General features: G+C 37.8%; 2 protein-coding genes across 12 annotated transcripts in view; one reads left to right on the top strand and one right to left on the bottom strand.

Moving 5' to 3' along the window:
- Positions 1 to 22206, top strand: part of zbtb26 (zinc finger and BTB domain containing 26) — a 1115122-nt gene that overhangs the window by 1074524 nt on the left and 18392 nt on the right. The gene's annotated exons all lie outside the window — the stretch shown is intronic.
- Positions 1 to 22206, bottom strand: part of LOC103469618 (voltage-dependent N-type calcium channel subunit alpha-1B-like) — a 46033-nt gene that overhangs the window by 10777 nt on the left and 13050 nt on the right. For 4 of the 11 annotated variants that reach the window (XM_017306575.1, XM_008417402.2, XM_008417403.2 and 1 more), the window contains 18 exons: positions 20353 to 20364; positions 18486 to 18506; positions 17221 to 17317; positions 16668 to 16828; positions 16432 to 16569; positions 15660 to 15861; positions 14124 to 14288; positions 13916 to 14026; positions 13753 to 13836; positions 13178 to 13183; positions 11048 to 11164; positions 10824 to 10889; positions 10603 to 10694; positions 8995 to 9145; positions 7218 to 7345; positions 5999 to 6095; positions 2238 to 2343; positions 1439 to 1546 (listed from right to left, as the gene is read on the bottom strand). In XM_017306575.1, the coding sequence (XP_017162064.1) occupies positions 1439 to 1546; positions 2238 to 2343; positions 5999 to 6095; positions 7218 to 7345; positions 8995 to 9145; positions 10603 to 10694; positions 10824 to 10889; positions 11048 to 11164; positions 13178 to 13183; positions 13753 to 13836; positions 13916 to 14026; positions 14124 to 14288; positions 15660 to 15861; positions 16432 to 16569; positions 16668 to 16828; positions 17221 to 17317; positions 18486 to 18506; positions 20353 to 20364 (1862 nt within the window). Of the gene's footprint in view, positions 1 to 1438; positions 1547 to 2237; positions 2344 to 5998; positions 6096 to 6903; positions 7001 to 7217; positions 7346 to 8994; positions 9146 to 10602; positions 10695 to 10823; positions 10890 to 11047; positions 11165 to 13177; positions 13184 to 13752; positions 13837 to 13915; positions 14027 to 14123; positions 14289 to 15659; positions 15862 to 16431; positions 16570 to 16667; positions 16829 to 17220; positions 17318 to 18485; positions 18507 to 20352; positions 20365 to 22206 lie in introns of all 11 variants that reach the window. The other 7 variants (XM_017306574.1, XM_008417410.2, XM_008417408.2 and 4 more) reach the window with 5 other exon arrangements.

Below are 22206 nucleotides of genomic sequence, written 5' to 3'. Positions count from 1 at the left end.
CTACACATCTACGCATACACAGGGAGGACATACAGAAAGATCTGCATTAGAATAATGCTGTTAATTACTCCACCATGCAGTCCCACCTTCTATCAATTATGGTGATYTGGTGAACCACAAACCAGGTTGTGCTGTTCTTGTTGGATTTTGCTGCCATTTGCTTCACTGTGTCCTTGTACTGAAGCCACAGTGTGCAAAGATTATGGAGAGTATGAAAAAGATCTMATTGGACAAAAGTATCAGTCAGGAGAACGGTATAAGGAATGTATGAAGGCATTAATCTTTTTTGGAATACATAGAAGGTTATTTGACATRCGTGGAATTTATTGTAATGACTTATTAAGACTGGGACTGTGTATCAGCTGATGCCTATTCTTGATTTGACTTGGACAGAGGGATGATGTACAGTGGATCATCACTGTCAAAACCAGCACTCTGAAAGTAGAGTAACACTAAGCCAGATCTGTTGTTCACTTAAGTTATCAACTTATCYTCTACACTCAGTCCCAACCTGACAACTCAATGAGCCTTTTCTCATTAAGAACACTCCCAGGTGCCTGATAAACCTTTACCTAAAATTTTGTTTCCAATTCAGGTGTTCTAATCAGTTATATACCTCTACCCAATCTGTCCTTAATTTTTTTTTAATTATGTGAACAAGTGTTTAAACTAGATACTGAGGAGAGCTAGTTTAAGGGTTAWAGTCAATAATCAGCACCCAGTGTTACAGCTGTAAAACAGCTGAAACACTGGGTGCCTTTAAATCTCAACTTAAAACCCACCTGTTTAGAGTTGCTTATGGCTAAATTAGGGTTAGAGTGCTGGTTTTGATGTCTTCCATCTTTTTATGTCTTTAATGTTTTWAATTTCTTCTTCTTTCTTTTCGACGTTTTAATGATGTAATGTTTTTTGTTTTTTTTGTTTTTATTTTTATTTTTATTTTGTTTTTTTATATATTTTTTTTTAAATCTCTCTTTCTCACTGATTATTTCTGTTTTTATTTTAATTATGTAAAGCACTTTGAAATGCCTTGCTGCTGAAATGTGCTATACAAATAAAATTTGATTGATTGATTGATTGATTGATTGAATCAAAGCTTTTTGCGGGACATAAACAATCACCATTGTTTCTTTGAAATTAAGCTTTCCTATATTGCTGCAGTATATCTATGTTCCCTCTTGAAAGATGTGCAGACCATATTTAATCTTAGCCAGCAGTCAAGACAACACATTCATTATTTCATATATATTTTAAGTGTTTTTATGCAGTAYTGTATAGAAAACGTCACAGTCAATATCCAATTGCTTTGTCATCTCTGCATAATTGTGCACATAAAGAGTATGCATTGCTCTCACATTGTGAAGCAATGCTTTAGATAAAATGGTTATTTACAGGTCAGAGCTGAACTTGATAGTTAAAAATGAAGCAGGTTATTTACGTTTGTGTGGCGTCACCAACAAATYCATGGTCTTCTGTGAGAGGCTCGGCCAAACTGTGGACACTTCTTTCTTTAACTCAGCATCCATTAATCGCTGCAGGACCATACCTGGAAATCAAAAATAAATCTATAATTCAACCTTCTAAATGAACATAGGAAATGAGAATAAAATAACAAACCTATTCTATTAAGAACAAATGGTAGAMACTATTAAAGGTAAGGAACTACTAAAATATCTAGTTCACCAGGCTTTAATGATATGTAATATCTAGGGATGCTCCGATCAGGTTTCTTGTTGCAGATTCCGATCACCCATGAGGGCCGATCACCGCCGATCACCGATTATTGCCGTTCACATGGATTGGCTGTAAATTTTTCGCTTTAGGTATAAATGATACTATGTGATGTGGCAAAATGGAAAATGATCTGGCAATAAACTCACTTAATTTAGACATAAAACAAGCAAAAATACTTGCAGGAACAATACAGCAGCTATTCAGTCAAAAGGACAACTGAAAAACCTGCAATCGGCAAAATAATATTTAACAGTAAGGCTTTCTGTACCCTAAATTATACATGGGTGAAATAAATCTCATAACACTGCCTATATCAAATAATGTCAAGTAAAAAAGGAAACATTTATTCAAAGTCAAATGCAGATTGCATCAAAATAAACAATCCTGAGTTACTGAATCAAAAGGCAGTTTTAAGGCAGTGCTTTAGTGCCTTTTGTAGCTCATTTTATACAACACCTTTTTGTTTGTGGCACTTTTTGTATAAATGTTTGAGTTTATCTGACCTGAGGCCAACTTGATCTCCAGCGCAGTGCGAATCAGGCCCATTAGAGTGGAGGTAAAGTGAACTGTTTTGTCATCAGCGATGGGCATGTTCATCTTCACAAGACGCTGTGCAGACAATCAGGTGACAGACGTAACATTATGACGTGATAAAACTTCCACATCAAAATATCCAATCCACTCAGAGAAATCAATCTGTGTGCTACTGTAACAAAGTCTTTATTATTTATTGACTGATTTTATTACTATTGCTTTCTTTTTTTTTTTTTTTTTGTAATTATACAATTTCACCCAGACTCAACTTAGCACACAAAAAGTCTTCTCCGTGTAAATGTAAAGACAAACTAGACATTCACATTCATTGCTATTGGCTACRTTATGCACTATTTTGCAAGTCGAAGTGCACTGGTGCAAGACCGACATTGACCAAAAAAAAGGTGAGAGAAGGCATGTAACGCATAACCATGAAGGTGCCTGGACAGTTGCAGGAGCTCGACTCTGTGCYTACCACCCTAGCAATCAACAACTTAGGAGTTRAAGAGACTGAACATGCTGCAGATGTAAAGTGGCAGCTACCAGTAAACAGTGTCCATTCCACCAAGCTGGGTCAGCCTTAGCAGAGAGATTCAGAGGTAGTTTTATACAACACTAGTGACATCACTAGATGCAGAAAACAGACATTATTGTTGTAAGAGTTGAGCTCCCCCGAACACAAAAAAGCATTCATCTACATGTTCTAACAGTGGCAGAGAGAAGAAGACCAGAGAATGAGTCGGGAATGAGGAGCTGAGGGTCCAATGCACACACACACACCCGCGCACACACACACACAATCAGAAGATCACCAAGCACAGAGAAGATTTCAAAGAATAGGAGTTACAGAATGACAAGTTTGAATACAAATTTGCTGTGAAGGGTGTCAGGTACCTCAGTTATGCTCTTGTGATGTCCATAAAGATGTTATCAGATTATTTATTTAAACTCAAAGCTACACAATGTAGCCAATAATTTTTCCTGATTTAGAATAGAGTTGAAAATATCAACCATGTTCATGCCCATTACACAGGCACGCTAAAAGAATAATGGGAAAATAATGAAATGAAAGTTTAGAAAACAATACAGTATTCAACCTTTTTAATAAAACATAGATCAGAAAGAGCTTATTGTTTTAGGTAGATGGAGGGGGACACATGGACAAATGGGCAAAGGCTGCTTTCTTGACTTTTACAGTCAGAAGTCAAAAGATTATTAATAATAAGCAGTTAGTAGCAAGTATTAATGCCAAAATTGAACAAAAGTTAATACCTGGAGTCAGCACAATTTCAACCGGGATTTTTTAATTGTTCATAAGTAATAATAGTGTGAAACTATATGTGAGATGAAAATCAAACAACAGAGACCACTGTCACACTAGTTACCTCTATCCCAACAGAAACAATATCATAGCTTACTTAAATTGGTGGCTGTTGCTGCAGTGAGGAGGGGGAAAAAAAGCAAAACAGAATCAATAAATTATAAGCTGGCACACTGAGGGACAGCCTGATAAGTCAGTGTCTACTTTCGTCTGACTCCTTAAACATTTAAACTACTGTACAACACGTCCATTTTAAACTTTTTCATGGGCAGCCATGGTTCTGATTTCTTAATCTAGTTTCCAGCTCTGCATGAAAGACAGTGAGTTCCCTGTATACTAAAAAAAAGAATCAGGGAGAAAAGACAGCTCCTTCATCCCATCTATGCTCAGGCAAAATGTAGGACTACTCAATAAATTAGACAGGGAGGAAGCACTCACTCAGCAATACAGGAAAAAACAGGACCATATTCTGTTGCCAACTGTGAAAACTCAAGAAAAAATACGCCTCACATTGGAAGCTGAGAATATTCTTGTAAATAAAGACCTCTAGAGTAACCCTGCCTTAGAGTATGTATACTGGGTTCAAATCCAGATTTCACCATCACAACAAACCATGTGAAGGAAAACCATTTGCTCAGCAATATGCTGGCATCGCCATCCTCGTTCACTGAGAGATTACTGTTCTGAGAGCCATAATGGGAGGTGTTGGGTGTTTAACAGCCAGCCTCTTTCCTGCTGGCCAGGTAGCACACATCTTCCAGAGTCCAGATATTACAAAGGACCTTAGAGCACTAGCTCACCAAAATCAGTATTTCCAGAGGTTTTACATCTTATCTCAGCAACAGTACAACACACAGAATGAGAAACTTCTAGATTGTCAGTCTTTGTTTGGGAAAATATAAAAATCTACACTATGTGACCAAACTGCCTGGCATGTAGAGACATGACATTATTTGGTTTTACTCTTGTAAATATTGGAAACAGTTGTTAAAAGGATCCAGGATTAGTTGAACATGTTGACCTTAATATGTTGCAATTTTCCTATTGGCAATTAAAAAATAGCTGTTTGTGATATGACAAACTCACAATTACTTCATAAATGTACATCTTTTCTATATTTTTCACCCATGGAGGTCGCCATTTTTTCACTGATGGGTTGATGACGTATAATGGTCCATTTTGTACTGGAATCTAGAGTAAACACAGGAAGGCTAACTTTACCGGAGTAGTTGTTTATCAAACTGCATTTGACTGGTGTAATTTTAGATAATGCCACAATAGTGACAGATCACTACTAACTGTAATTAAAAAAAAAAAAAAAAACATCGAGGAGAATCTGGTGAATTTCCCACATGAAAGAAAGGAGAGCGCAGTGCGAGAGCCGGAGCGGAAAACAACTAAGGTCTTAATCTGTTCCCTGGACATTTCTCCACAACACTGAGTCATTTATACCAGCAGAACTGRCAAAGGCTCCAACAGGTGAAGCTAAAAATAAATGCCGTGCTGAGACAGGTAGAGCTGGACGCTCTTTGAGATGCTAACAGCAGCTATACTGCATGCGGTACTGACATCACTGATCCGAACGGACCCATGGAGGTCCGGTGTCGCTGATACCACCACACCGGACTCTAAACAGCACAGCTGTTGCTGAACTGGACACAGATCTACAGACGTTGGGAGAAATGTCAAAGACAAGCAGCGCTAAAGGAGCTGTACTGGAAATACCTACTGTAAATATAATAAAGACAAATGCATTTGGGTTCTGATACAGTCTAACTTGGGGTTCCTTTGCCTAAATGTAATATCTAGATAAAAACCTAATTTAATTTAGCAGTGTATTATCATTAGAAAGAAATAAAAAACAAAAGGAGCAAAACTATGGAAGGGAATGTGTAGAAAGAACCACAAAGAGTGTAAATGAGCCCAGACAAACAGCACACACACACACACACACACGCACACACACMYACACACACACACGCCCACACACACACACACACACACACACACACGCACACACACACCCACACACACACACACGCATACACACACACACATACACACAAACAGCCTAACTGAACATACACCTGTGGACACACACACACAAACAAAACCTACAGTATTCCATCTAAATACAATATTCACCTACTGGAGCAAATGTTTACCATAGACATTAGAAATACTGTAACTGGAATTCGCTTAGTTAAACCACTACTGAACAACATCAGCTCACACAGGCAGCTAGCTGAACACAACAGTAAAGACAGGGAACATAAGACTGGAGCTTACACCAAAAAAGTATTAGCACAGTAGCAAAACAAAGAACAAACATGGAGCACTGCAGAGCACGTCACTGGGAGAAACGCTGCTTTTGCACAGGGAAGAATGTGGAAAGAGAGTAGGGTCTACCTTGTAGGCGACTCTTGGTGGACATTTCTTTCCCAAACCTAAGGGTGGGGGCATGTGTAGCAGCATCTGATACATATCGGAGTACTTGATACGGCCACTTCACAGGGTTGGGGGGAAAAAAATAACAGAATGCAAACAGAGAAGGATCGGGAAGAAAAATCAACAGGAGAACAATGGAGAGGAGAAACAGAAATCTGTTGTCAATAGATTTCCTCAAGTGAGATGTAGGGTGGATGCCATCCTTGGCCACTGTGTTGGGGCACAGGGATGCATCACTGTAGAACTCAGGGTTCCTGAGAGGAAACATGGAATGGCAAAGAGTGAGTCTGGTCAGAGAAGGAAGGGGGAGGAGAGAAGAGGGATGAATGGGTCAACCCAACACGCAGGATGCTGATGGGTTGGAAGAGAAATGACAGCATTGTAATGAGAATGTCTGCTCTGGCATGCTTGCAGACATTCCACTGGTACTTCAATCAGGGTGCATGGAGACAAAGGTTTCAGTGCCAGCCTGACTTGTTCTGTTTCTAATGTTCTTTTCATCATGGATATGGTTTCCTAAAACACCTCAATAAAGCTTCTTAAAAAGGTCTCTGATTTGAAAAGAGTTGATTGGTTTCACCAATGAAGACTTTCAGGATTTACCTATCTGGCATGGTTAAAAAGAAAACAATTCTAATACATAAAAGTTTACAGACAAGAAAGCTGGCAGGCGGCATGTTGAGACAATGCCACAGCTATGAAAGCTTTGTTTCCTCTTCGGCATCATCAACCAAAGCCAGACAGTTTGAAGAGGTGAGTGCTAGTGTAAAGGTGATTTTATTGGTGCATAGCCATTCAATTAAAAGTCTCTTGGCATAGAGGTACACAAAGCACCCTAGTGATGAAAATGTCCGGTATTTGCAAACCTTGTATGCTACCCTATTAGGGCAGTTCTTCCCTAAGCCAAGGGGGGGTGAGATAACGCGCAACAAATTGTACATATCCATATAGGAAATCCGTCCGCTGCGGAAAAGAACAAGCACATACATAACGTTCAGGATACCTTCAACTTAATCAGTCATCAGTGGGCTCATTGCATACAATGAGGAACGAGGACTGAGAATGGAGCTTCAATAGACCCCATTGCCACCAATAGAGATGAGAAATGAGATTAGGGTGATTCTCTCCACTTATACTGTGAAAACTATGTGCTGCATATCAGAAGAAGCCAATAACATACCAAGCAGCTGGGTCATACTCGGCCCAAACTCGAATGAATTCATCAAGATGATGAGGCCCCAGGATGGAGGAGTCTCTGGTGAGGTACTCAAAGTTATCCATTATGACAGCCACAAAGAGATTCAGCATCTGGAACACACACACAGCACTGCTCAAAACAGTGCAGTAATTTTAAAACTACTGCCATGAATGTTGATTAGAAGGAAATTCTTGTTAGATTAAGCCTCTGTAAGCATCACCAGACCTGAAGATCTGATTTAGTCTTTGTCTCCCTTATTTCTCCAACAAAGGCTAATCTCTGAAAAGGTTTTGATAGTCAAAACTGTTTACCAACTGTTTTGTGCTTCGGGCACATTATAATTATTCTTGTCTTATTTTTTTCTAGATTGTTTTGTATAGACTTTAGTTGAATGACTTTTTGTTAATATATTCTGGAGTTTGGATAATTTCTTATTTTTGGTAATTAATTTGATTACGTTAATTTGTGGCGCTGTTGGCCTGCCTATAAATATGCTGGGTTTCGACATGTTTGAGACCCTGCCGTTCCGCTCGCTCCACCACCACCACAGAGGATGTGTCCTGACGCGGTGCACTCACGTCTCCAGTTGCTGTAGGACGCAGCTGACGTCTCCAGCCTGCTATGCAACAGTTTCTGTTGGCCTTTGTTTGTTTGCTTTTTCGTTGTGATTTTGACCTGGAGGGTCCGGTTGTCCTGTTTTTGATCTTTCTTTTGCAGTAGATTATTTTTTGCTTTAGTCCGGTACTAGTTGGGGCTTCGACGGCTGTGTAGAGGGTTGGCCCCCTGCTGTACCATTTTGTTCTTTTTGATCGGATCACTAGGTCCAACTTTCTGTTAATACTTTTGGGGTTTTTCTTTTTTTTGGGACACGGGGAACTGATGGTATTTAACTCTCCCTTTTTTTCTTCACAGAAAATCAAAGCAGCTGAACCAAAAGAAAAGTTCAAGAGAGTTTAAGAATAACATAATTTTTTTGAACCCTCATTCATGCCTTGTGTCCTCAAACATTTTGTTCCCTTGGTGGATGTAACACCAACTCAGTGGTAATCACCTTCTACAATGATATTACAATTATCACAGACAAATTTTACATACAAATGTACACTGACACCTTGATGAAAATTAAATTATTACCATAGTGTAAAGCTATGTAACTATGCATTAAGAAGACTCACTGTTCTGAATTTGATAAATACTTATCAGATTTCAAGGACAAATTTTGTGGTTGTAGTAATTAGTATTGAGTAGGTCACTAATGTCACATCTTAGAACTTCACCAGAGTGTATTCTATCAGAAAGAAAATCACTTTGATATACGCTGAAGATCATAGAAATGTACAGAACATATAGATTTGAAATGTTAATTGGTTAGTAGGAGGAAGAGGAAGATGAAGAGGAGGAGGAGTCAAACAGGATCAGAGTAGATGAACATTTTCAATCTAGAGCCAAAGACTTCAAACTCCGAAAACTACCTGTAAAGCTTATTTAAGATTCATGGTTAAGCTTATGTTACGACATATATTTATTTGCATTTCATTTAAATTACTTTAAATTATTTTATGCTCTTTAATGTTATGTTATTTGTTGAAAAACTGAACAAGGTCAGTCTTTCATCTTTTAACCCCCTTAAACTCTAAATATTAAATAACACAAACCTAAAGTAATAAACACCAAGATTAAAAATGAAAAACTACTACAAGTATCATCTCTAGAAGTTCAAATGAACTGTTTAATAAATTGATGACAGTTAGATGCTGACCAGGAAGGAGCAGAGGAAGATGAAGGAGACAAAGTAGAAGTAGGCAAAATCACTGCCACAGTCTTTTCCACTAGTCCCTGAGAGCTCATCACAGGGTCGATGACTCAGACACGACAGCATGATCTCATGCCAGGCTTCTCCAGTTGCACTCCTGATGTCCAGAAAAGGAAAACACAGGGAGACAAAGATTAACCAACATCATAATATTCACCTGTTATGATGAATCATTTGTCAACTTGTGTTGACAAATGATGTTTGTTTGTTTTTTATTAGATTTTTATTTTCTCTGCAATGGTACATTTTCTTTCGACTAAGCATCAAAACAAAGACTAAAGAAAAATTAATCCTACCTTTTTTTTAACTTCTATCTCAAAGGATAATTATTCTAATCTTATATTCAATCAATGAATCAATCAAATTTTATGTATAGCACATTTCAGCAGCAAGGCATTTCAAGGTGCTTTACATAAGCCATATATTGCACTGAGATGACATGCTAAAAAATCTGAACTCATGCTACTTTTCAATTACTCTGCCTAGTCAATCACTCAGTGTGGATGGCATTAAATTGGCCCAAGATAATAAAGTAAAAATCTATCTGATCAATTCAGCAGTGATTATTTGACCACTTGTGAGTAATGCAATCATAGACCACGTATAGAGCATTAGCTTCCATCCCTAGACGGTCAGGTGATCATTAAGCATAAAAATGAGTCAGTGATGTCATTATAAAAGTTATTCTATAATGCACATAGAACTCTGTGCATTCCATACTCTCCATTCCAATAAACATGCACAATACAACAAGAGGGAGTTTTAAGAAGTGACACACTGATGTGAAAGGACTCAAAGTTTGAGGATTTATAACTACTTGAATGCAAGTCCCTTTCAAATAATTCAAATAAATAATAATTCAAATAAAGTTTGCATTCAGCAGAAGGAGACCTTCACAACAAAGTAAGTTCTGGCTTTCTATTTGTTTCTGTTGAGGACACATAATAGAAAAATATTTACATGTGGATGAGTTACCTGTGTGGATGTGGATACGAATCTGATCAGAGCATTAATGTTTCACATTTCTTCATGTTTAGATTCTCACTAGATGTGCTTCTAATAGCCCAACATACAAGGCAGATGATGAAACTGTATTTTTTTTTATCAGGGAAGGATTAATCTTTAAAAGAAGGAGACTGACCTCAAAATAATCAACAAGATCAACCTAGTTTCATTGAATAATCATAATTGTTGTTTTGAACTTTCTATAAATCACATATTTGCCCATAATCTTGTAAAATTTCTCAATTTTATTCAATAACTTTCTGTTTCTTCTCATTAACCATTTAACAATAGTTCAGCTTATGATATCTCCGTGAAGTCTGCTAGGCCTAAGTTACTTTTAATAGTATTGAAACTATTTACAGTCTAAAAGTGTGAAACTAGCATTGGTAAAGCCAGCAACAACAGTGACATGAGCCCTTAATGATCTAGAGAAAGTTATGTTCAGCCCACAGTTTTAACATTTTTGTTTCATTCATGTGTCTAGAAGGCAAAAATATTGTTCATTGTTCATTGTTCTGTAAGAAGATAACTGATCAGGCTGCTTTCTACCTGAACAGCAGCATAAGAGCCTGGAGAAAAGTGCGGAAGTTGTTATGGTGGCTGATAGCTGTGTCTTCATTCAGCTCAATGTTCCCAAACACCTGCAGCAGAGACACTTAAGAATGTATTAACAATATCATGTTTGAAAAAGCCAGATGTCAACATTTCACTGAGAATAACTTCCAAAAAATAATTATCTTCATCGATCGCTGCAAAGCAGCTACACAAACCTGCATCCCAATGATGGCATAAATGAAGAACAGCATGGCAATAAGCAGGCACACATACGGCAGAGCCTAAAGGCAGAACACACAGTTATTCATGTTCCCTCTGAATTATCCCATCTTGATTTGACTTAGCAAGAATTTGTTGTTTAGGACTTTGTCACAACAGGAAGTAGTTTGCAAGGTACAATGTGGACAAAGTCTGACCATCTTATGCTATGTGAGAGCACCTTGAAAGACTGGACAAAGGTCCAGAGCAGGATGCGGATGGTGTAGCCCTGCCTCAGCAGCTTGATGAGCCGAGCTGCTCTGAAGAGCCTCAGGAAGCTCAAATTCAATAGTCTGTCCTGTAATACACAAAAGCATATCCAATGTCTTTAATTTTATAAACACTCTGAGCAAAACTGGTCAAAACAGATTAAAACTAAAATTTGATTGTGTGATTCCCAACTTGATGAATTATTTTATTTAGTGTGTCCAATCTGCATTCTTATTTACCAGTCACAATTAGATATTTCTGCTGTCCTTCAACTTGTACCTGGAGAGGAGAAAAATCCTACTGTCTTCAGAGTCAATCGGTTCAATACTTCAGGCATTATGACTTCATCTGTCATCCTCTGTAAGGTCAGAATTATAATAAAGCATTTGCCTAGAATTCCGGGAGTGACAGCAAACTAAATGTCACATCAGAAACATTGTGTTGATGAGCTCTCAATTAGTGGGGCAGAGAGTTTCATTGTAAGAAAAACAAAACATTTTCAGTCTGACTAACACAGTGACTGTCAACAAACATCTCTAAAATCAAGAGAAAGGACGTCAAATTTGGGTTAAGAAATTTATTTTTAGTCCACAGTTAATTTATCTTTTTATCTTTCTTTTGTCAACTCTACTAATTTTTACCACAGATAAAAATGCCTCCTTTGGATAAGAAACAGTGTGAGAAATGAGCAAAGCTGGTGAGAATTCTGCACATGTCCAAATCTATGATAGACCAGGAAGATCTGGAAACATATCTGATCACCTTCAATTTCCTGCAGTTTTTACACAAAATTCTGTGTAAAAACTGCAGGAAAAGACCATGCTAATGGTCTTTTTTTATAAAAAAAAAAAAAAGACCATGCTAATTTAAGATACTATAAAAATTTTGAGAGAAATCGAGTCGTGTGAAAGACAATTTGAAAGTTTTCAGTGGCAAATTATGTTTGATGTAAAAAGCTGTTTTTGTTCAAGATGGCTCTGTTTGGTCAATAACGAGGCTTCAGACGATGAGTTATTCATTAGATTGAATTTCCGAGTGGTTTGACAAAAGTGCTTACTGTGTCTACAGTTATGATTGTGTGCTTGATTTGCATACATCATTGGAATTTCAGGAATCATAGCTTCCCTGTAATGTATAATGTATATCTGAACATAGAAAGGGTGCAAAATAAAAAAAACACGTAATGCATAGCGTTCTTATGTCCCATTCGCAGGACTCGCATAAGAAAGCTAACAGGATATTAAGAAAGTAGGAGTTTCCCTGCTGGGTTTCTATGCCGGACATGGTCTGTGTCTGTCTGACTGTCAGAAATTGAACTTTAATGAAACATTTATTAGTGAGAAAACAGGATTCGAGGGATCAGCAGCTATGAAGTTGTATGCTCAAAACATTTTTATGGAACTTCATCTGTATGACTGATTGAATTTCTACCACAGAGTGGACGGGGAGTTTTGTGAAAGCCTGTTGGTGTGTTGACCAGAGTCATAATGAGACTTAGAAAAAACTCTTCAGTCAACACAACTTATTGCAACATTATTGCTGACTCTTTCCAAGTTTCTTCTTTTTGACAAAGGGGACTTCTTCCTTCTGCTGTTATCCTGAACCTGTTTTGGAAGGACTCAATGCAGACCGCTGGTGTATCAGCTAAACGTGTTACTAATTAGCCTTTTCTAATGAACTAACACTGACTACATAACATAATGTACTTTAATCTCAATCTGTATTATATTGGACTGTTTTGGAACTAATTAGGTTGTGGATTGTACATGAGTTCAGATGACAGTTGTGAATTGGTGCCTTACATATGAACTGATCTCAATTAAAACCAAGTTGGGTGACATGGTTTGTGATACTATGTCTACAACTCTAATCATAACACACAAAACACAAAAGCAAACTCCAATATGATGTGTGTCTAAAAAAACGTGACAATCTGAAAGACACAGGCCACACCCGAGATGGGCATGAAAGACCAGCTACTATCTTTGGTCTAGTAGAAGTCAACATTAAACTTGAGCATTAAATTGCTGGAGAGAAAAGGTACTCATGTGTCTATCAAAATACTATGCTGGCAAAGAGTCAGCATCACAAAGTCACTCACCGTAGTCTGGACATGTTCAGGATCACATCATGGCAACATCAGTGACAACAAGCAACATCAAATGTTGGAGGAAGTGATGGCGGTGGGAGGAGGTTGGTGGACAAACCAAACAAAAGTGAAATAAAAAGAGAGAAAAAGAAAGAGAGAGAGAGACATAAGATGCAGCAGATAGGAGCTGTCATATCATACAATCACAACAGATACTACTCAACAAATACTCGTGTTAATCATCAGTATACTAATATAAAGAGTTTGGTGTCGTAAGAGGAACAGTTTGGAATGAGCTGCTGAGAGCAGGTCAGACAGAGCTCAACCAAAGACTAAATAGCTAACATATTATATAGTAAGTTTCTATGCATCCCTCCTACCACCACACAAACATCCCCTTCCTCTTCTGCTTTACCAGTCAGGCTCTCTTTGGTCACACAGCTGTCTTTGCGAATGTGCTGTCTTTGTAGAGAGCTTCATGTACAGATCTGGTTCATTTCACTGGCCGGTGTTGTAAAGTTGTTCTCTGAATACAGTGTTGTAATGTTGACATGTGACACTGAGAATGTGGAGAGTTGTGCTCTTACTTTGATTTCAGTCACCAGGATGTCAGTGATGCTCCCCAAAACTGTCACAAAGTCAAATACATTCCAGGCGTCTTTTAAGTAGTTCTGAGGAACAAAAGGTGGAAATTATAAGGCTCAAATAATTTCCCGATAATCTGGGAGCCAACCTTTAATAGATACACACCAGGGGCCCAAAGGCGATGATCTTGAGAATGCACTCCAGAGAGAAAAGAGTGGTGAACACTATGTTCAGGTACTTCAACATTGCCTCATAAAAGTCTGGAGCTCCATAAAACTGGGAAAGCAGGACAGAGGGAGCAGCATAAATATGTTTCTCCATGAACTTATTCCAGATTGTCATAGCTCGACATTGAAAAAAATATGCACCTTACCTTCATCATGAGTACCACAGTGTTGAGAGCAATCATAATCATAATGGAGTACTCAAATGGAGCTGAAACGACAAACTTCCACATCCTGTACTGGAAGGACTGTGTGTTCTCTGGCATGTAGCGTGTCAAAGGTTTCGCATTTATGGCAAAGTCAATGCAAGCTCTCTGCAAAGCAGAAAAAACACTCTTTATATTGATCTTTCCACAGGTTTGTTCAAACTCACAAGGTATGTACAGTAAACATTCATCCCTGATTGAACTGATTTCAACTGAGGAAAACAAGTTTTCAATAATAATTTATTAGGAGAATATCACCCTATATGAAAAAGTAATTCAGATTCAATTCAAATTCATCCATCCATTATCATGGTCCTTAATCCCAACTGCCAGCGGTCAACAGGCAAGAGGCAGGGTCACTCTGGATAGGTCACCAGTCCATCACAGGGCAAATTAAAATTAAAAAATACTTTAATAATCCCAAAGGGAAATTAAATGTTGATGGAAGTCATATTATCTAAGAGGGACTTTGACTGAATTCAATCTGTTGCTGTATAACAGACTCATGAAGAGGATGCTCAGAGTTTCTCCCTAACAAATCAGCAAATGCTTTGTGCCATTTGTGATAAATGGTAATGAATTTTGTACATCATTGTGAAAATATTAGAGTGGTCAGTATAATGTCATGCAACAGCATCTCAGTTTGATTTCCAGACTTTGACTGGGCCACTCCAATACCCTCATTCAGAGGTGGGCTTGCTGGTGAATCTGAAATATTAACCTTGGACAGTGTGTGTGATCATTGACATTGTGTTTTTAGTCAGCAGAGGTTTTAGACTTGGATTACCTGTCCACATACATGCCCCCTACAGGCTGGCTAAATCAGAACGAGACTTTACTGCTGCTGTTGCCTTTAGCAAGATGTGCTTTTATAAATTACCTTTAAAAGAACATTTAGGTGTATTGTAGTGAATTGGGTTTAAATAAATCTTTTTTTTAACCTGAATTTGACACATTTATGTTTTTAAACTATATTTGCAAAGTTTCAGACACATTCCTCCTTCTGTACTCCAGAACATCTCTTATATACAAATGTGTGCATTGGTGAAACTAACTTTGACATGATTATATCCTCCTGACTACCAGGAAAAAAAATATTGTCCAATCACAATACAAGTGATTGGACAATATTAAATATTAAATTAATAAATTAATCAAATTAAATTAATTAATATTAAACCCTAAATCCCACGGTCTTTGTAAGGCAATAAAAGGTTTTATGCACTTACTTTGTCTCTTCCAATAAAATGTGTTATTACTGATAAATGTCATTTTTATGAATTAGAAAAAGGTATGTACAAAAGTCCCACCCACATGTGGTATCATTGAAAAGCCCTAAATGTCCTCTCCAGATACCAAAAGAAATTAATTCAGTAGAATGCAGGGGGTGGGAGATATTCAAGTTTAGAAATGTCCTCTACAGACGATGAAAATGAACTACTGGTAGTCAGGAGGATATAAGAGAAACTCACAACATACCTCATTCTTTTCCAAACTGCATTCAGACAAGGCCTTGTCTCCCTGTTCTTGGAAAGTGATTATGATCAGAGCAACAAAGATGTTGACAAAGAAAAATGGAAAGACCACAAAGTAGACCACATAGAAGATGGACATCTCTATGCGGTAGCCAGGGCTGGGACCTTGATCTTCGAAGGTAGCATCAACAGAATGTTTCAGAACACTATGAAAAGAAAGAATGGTAGGACACAGTAATACACCTCCTGACTGTGGCTGTCATGTAAGGAAGATAATATTACAAACTATTCTATTAACATAAGGCRAGTGATGTCAAGCATCTTAAAGGAAATTGAACACTTTGGACACTTTTCATAATTTCTTTCTAATTTTGCATCAAGATAATACTTCATTAAGTAAAGTGACAAGTTTCGGATGTCGGTTCTTTAGTCGAAGATGCTTAATTGCACTTTTAAGATGTTCAGGATTATTATGAAAGAAAATTTWAATCAGTTTGACATTATTGAGATTCTGTCTTTTGCCTGTATTTGACTATATTCTTCTGGCTTCATGACAGCGTCAGTTACCAAAAGAGCGATTGATTTTATTTGTAGTTATTATCATTCAAACAAAATGTGTCTAAAACTTTAAAAAATGTTCCGGTTAGAGTAGGTATAATTGAGTCTCTTGCATTTAATTTTGCATTAAAGCCAAAATGTAAAAATTAGTTTTTACTTCTGAACACGTTATATTGGGGGTCGGTATAACTTAAAGAAGACAAATCAATTGCACTTACGTTGGCCAGCCCTCCCCGGTTGAGACTGTGAAGAGAGTTAGGAAGGCCCAGAGTACATTGTCATAATGGAATTCATATTTTTTCCACTCTCTTGGCATTGCTGCCACTGTTTCTTTGTCGTAGTCAAGAAATTGTCCTCTGGAAGATAGAAAGTGGTGACACATGTTAAGCAAACACACACCAAATGTAAAGGGTCTGGCACAAGATACGAGAACATTTAGGTATTTCAGACTGACTTGCAGTCTTTCTCCAGGGCTTTGGACTCATCGGTGCAATAGAAGAATTTTCCCTTGAAGAGCTGAACCGCAATAACAGCAAAAATGAACATGAAGAGGATGTAAACAATGAGGATGTTCAGCACGTTCTTCAAAGAGTTGACCACACAGTCAAACACGGCCTGGGGACAAAGAAAACACGTTTAAAGTCTGCATCATCCTGAAAGTCTACTTACAGAACAGCTGAAAGCAAACAGAGTCCATGTGTCTGTTAATGACCTCATAGAACAGGAACACAAGGAGGTTTACAGTCAAACCAGATATTTAAATACACTATATTAATAGACACAACCATTTTTACTATTGTCTAAAATATGTGTGTGTGCGTGTGTGTGTGCGTGCGTGCGCGGGTGGGGGTGTGCGTGCGTGTGTATGTATATTTTCTGCAGTTTATTTATGGGTTTGAACATGAAAACCCTTTTAAGGAGGGAATATTTTGGTCTAAACTGCTGAATTTCATCCACACACACATATTTCTGCAGGAACAGGTAATGAAACAGAAACACTTTAGAACCTTGAGTTTTGGCAGACGTTTGATGGTCTTCAGAGGCCTAAGAACCCTGAGGACCCTCAGTGACTTGATGGTGCTGATGTCTTTGCCTTTAGTCCCCCTGTGGACAGCAGACTCTGTTAAGCACTTATAACAAACAAATTAGATACAGTTAATCAAATTATTTAATTCATTTTTAAAATTCTTTTTAAATAACAAAATAACAGTCAGCTCTGAAACATATGAAATTAAAAAAGAGCTTAAAGAGATTTGAAATGTGGAGGAGTGTGAAATGTTTTCAGATCAACTATGTAAGGGAAGCAGATGGTAAAACATTTTAGCATACAATGCAAGACACTTTGTAAACACACAAAACACTAAACATTAGGAGCTTCTTATATGGTCTGAAATGCACAGTTAGGACGTTTCTGATCTAACATCTCTTGTAGTAGTAGTTTTTTTAATATGAGGATTGATCACGTGACTAATATTTTCATAAATTTCAAAAACAAACTGAAGGCAAAACTTTAGGTTTAAAAACATCAAAAATGTGACAGATTGTGTGTTTTTGTCATGGTGAGAATCAGTAACGTTTCAGAATAAGTTCCTGTTTCATCATGACAATGAAAATATGAACAATATCTCRGCTCWACATTTGTCTTACTTCACTTGGTACCACTCTAGCTAATTCTGCACAGCAACAGATCAAATTACATGACTGTTGCAAGAAAGTCCAGATTCTAAGAATGCAAAACTAATAGTTGTCCTGCTGATGGATTGTCTCTCCTGAGCTGTGGGTCTCTGCAGCTCCTCCAGAGGTACCATGGGTTTCTTGGCTGTTTCTCAAATTCATGCTCTTCCTGCCTGCCTGTCAGATTAGGTGAACAGCCATGTCTTTGTATTTATTCCCATTTCTAATAATGGATTGAACCGTACTCTGTGGGATGTTGTTGTATCAACCTTCCAAACCTCTCTGGTCAGATCGTAGCTGAAACTCTTCAACAAACTTCAATTTACAACCAAAACTCCAAAAAGCGTAAACAGGACTCCTATTTCTTCCTCTCAAATGATGCTCTCACATTGTATTGCTTTTGTGGTTTGACAAAAAAACGTCTGTAACGACTTTGGTCAGCAGAGGCATGTTTCAATCCAAAGCTCTGTTTCCCAGGAAAACAAGCTTTACATTGAGTTCATGGAGCTGATCTGAGCAGTAGTATGATCAGGGGGAGCAGGGATAGGGAGGGGTGGAGTCAGGATGAAGGGTGGGCTGGCATAGGGGGGTTCCCCACCTGGTCACAGCTTGCTGCGATCTACTTGGGGGAAAACAGTAGTAAAACAAGGTACAGCACATTTATGGATGCTTTACACACACAAAATAAAGCACACATTTGAATCAAATGACAACACGACATATGGTCTATTTTCTACAGAAAAGCAAAACATTTTATACTTTGGTTTTTAACAGACTGCTGGTTGAGTACATCCAACTGATGTGATAAAAAAATTACAAGATCTAAATAAAAGCATGTTTGGAAGCAGCTTATTACAAAAAATACTAATCARAAGTGTTTTATAACAAGCAATTACTCTAAATTACTCTACTCAGTCAGTGTTTTGTAAATACTATGAATGCTTTTACACTAAACAAAAAGTTAACAGCAGAAAAAAATGAGTTCTCCAAGGCTCTAAATAAGAGTAATTAAATGTATCAAATATCACAAACATCAGTAAGTTGTTAATCCACTTGACACACTGTGAAAAGGTCAGAGACAGCTCTTCAGCCTGTTGCATGCACTAAAAAGCAGAAGTGTGTGTGCTGCACCGTTTGCTGCAGCAGGCAAGAGACTCACACTTTTTCATTTACATCTTTGCAGTTTTTAGAGGAGAAGAACTGCATGGCATTTCCTGACAACATGCATTGTCAAGGAATGGCGGCCCTCAGACAAACGGTAATTGCCGGCATGGAGGTGACCAGAAAGCAAGAGGCTGTATGATTTAATGTTGGCTTCTCTTTATGCTATGTTTTATGTAGGCTTTTAAATTACTCAGCTGGAAATTTTATCTCAGGTTCATGTGCTTTTATGTCTTGTGAAAATATATTTCCCTTCTTAGAGATTCCTTCTGCTTTTGCCTTTTTGCCATTTCCAGATTTTTCAGATCATAAAACAATAATAACCTAAGTAAACACAAAATCCATTTTTTAAAATAAGGGCTTTACTACTTAAAAGGAAAAGTAGTTGTTGTATGTTTTTTAGTACATGCAACAAATCCACTTGACACACTGTGAAAAAGTAATTGCCCCTGAACCTAACAAGAACTGCCATCATGCACAAGAAAACAATTACAAAGTGCTACAAAATATCTGTGAGAATGTAAAAGTCTATTCACATTATTATGAAAAACACTGAAAATGAACTTATGTTTTCATTCAAGTGGAGCTGCAGTGAAGGGACATGCTGATGAAAATGACTCTTTCAAGAGCTGCTGCAACATGTGACCAACAAGCAGGTGATGTGTCCTTCTGTAGCACCTGGTGCAGTATGGGAAAATGACTTTTCACCAAGCAATATGGCAGCTGAGTACAAGAAGATATTTGATGGAGAATGTGATAAGAGTACATCCCCGGCAACACAGCACTGCAAAACATCCCTGCAAATATTCACAAGTAATTTCACTTCATATGCAACGTCTTACCAAACAGAAATAAGTCAAATGTGGATTAGGAAACAGTTCTATGTTAAACTGTGCTGTTTATTTGCCACAATCATTAGCACCACCAAATAATTATTATTTAGAAAGTTTACCAATAAACCCTTTCTTGACACGACCTTCAGGGCAATGGCTGAAGGAAGATTAGTGTTTTCAGGAACAAAACTGAGAAATGTATAAAATCTATTCCGTCCTTTTTTCAGATAGGGAATAATTTTTAGCAAGAATTTTAGCTAACAGACATATGCAAAACCCTCATTTTTAGAACTTATTGAAAATATGTTCAATATCTATAGAGGATGATATCTTCCTTCAAAATTACTGTTTTTGTTTATGTAAGACGCAGCATATCAGGAAACTTCTTGCTTTTGCAGTGTTGGTCATGWATGCTTCCTTCTCACATACATAATGACAAACAGGCAGAGAGAGAAGTAGAGGAGACATTACCCCATGAAGCTCCTTCAAAGAGATCCCGTGACAGAAACAGGAAAAAGGTGCATGTCAAAACTGTTACACACACTGACACACACATCTGTCAGTTCCAATCACAATCAAGTCAGATAAAAAGAAATCTTTTCCTTTTTATTTACTACGAACCTATATATGTTTAGCAGAAGTTCATACAATATTTAGTACATAAAAGTTGAGCTCAAATGGTTTCATGTTGAGCAATACATCTCTGAAATCATGAGGCGGTAAAATCCTGTATATTCCATGCCAGAGATCACAACAATGCAGTGGATCCAACTTAAAACCATAAGCCTAATGGAAGCCTGGCAAAGCAAGCGGAATTCAATCTAGAATGAGTCCAGATTTAACATTAAAAGCTATTTCTGTAGAAGCAGTTTTTCTTAATTTGTTGTTATTCAGCAAGAAGGTATGAGGCAGTACATGATGTAGAGATATCATTCATACTCCCATCCATCCATCCATCCATCCATTTTCTTGCACCCTTGTCCCTCAGTGGGGTCRGGAGGGTTGCTGGTGCCCATCTCCAGCTAACGTTCCGGGCGAGAGGAGGGGTCACCCTGGACAGGTCGCCAGTCTGTCGCAGGGCAACACAGAGACACACAGGACACACAACCATGCACACACACACACTCACCCCTAGGGACAATTTAGAGAGGCCAATTAACCTGACAGACATGTTTTTGGACTGTGGGAGGAAACCGGAGTACCCGGAGAAAACCCACCATGCACAGGGAGAACATGCAAACTCCATGCAGGCCGGGAATCGAACCCAGAACCTTCTTGCTGCAAGGCAACAGCTCTACAAACTGCACCACTGTGCAGCCCCATTCATACTCCCATTTGATTTAAAATTATTTACTTAAACATCTGTCCTGGCTGATTCAGATAAAAGTACAAATAGGTACATCACCAAAGAATAAAAGCTGTTCTTTCAGATCTCAGTTACAGTTAAATGTCAAAGAATGGCTTTCAAAGTGAGCAACCAGAGATAAATCACAGATATTTACAATTACTTGCATCGTTATTAATTTACATGGATGAGATTCAACTGAAATGCATTTTGATGGAAATCAGCTTGAATATGTAGGTTATCATAACCTAATGAACTTCATTTAAAAAGGGACAATGTATAACTCAAACATGTGATGCTCTGTACCAGATCATAGCAAAATCTAATGAATACACAATACAACAATACAGTTTTCAATCACAACACACAGACACATACAAGCCCATTGACTAGCACACACACAGTCATGCAGTTAATGTTCACATACCTGAGCAGTTTTTAACAATATTTTCAAATTAGATTTAAAAACTCTCAGAGAGCTCCAGCTCMTCATGTCAGTTAGAGATATAAAGGAATGAATGAATGACAGGACTTCTCAGTGGTCAGTGCCACCAAAAAGGTTCATCTGTGAAACCTACAGCAGGAAGATGCTTTTGTGCATCATGACCAAACAAAATACTATTCTAAAAATACTAAACTATTCTTGTTCTTCTTGATGGAAGAACAAGAATAGTTGGGTACTGTATAGCAGTTAGACCATAAAACCTAACTGTTTATAACACAGCAGCAGTGTCTCATAAAAAAAACTTTTTTAAACACCATACTCCATACTGCTTATGAAGAGTCACTTCAGCTCAGTGAGTTGCTCTTCGACGTGTGTGAGGACAGATTCCACTGATGTCAGTGTCGGGTGTAACAAGGTCATAGTTCTCACCTAACAGTGTTTTCTCTGCCTTGTTCTTAGATTTTCAAGATGCTCTCCTTTGACACTAATAAATAATTTTTGTGCCAGCAGCAGCTCATGGTGATCATACCAGATA

Source organism: Poecilia reticulata, linkage group LG9 (assembly GCF_000633615.1).
Source record: "Poecilia reticulata strain Guanapo linkage group LG9, Guppy_female_1.0+MT, whole genome shotgun sequence".
Taxonomy (NCBI): Eukaryota; Metazoa; Chordata; class Actinopteri; order Cyprinodontiformes; family Poeciliidae; genus Poecilia; species Poecilia reticulata.
The sequence above is the reverse complement of the archived record's forward strand: the minus strand, read 5'-3'. Positions and strand labels throughout refer to the sequence as shown.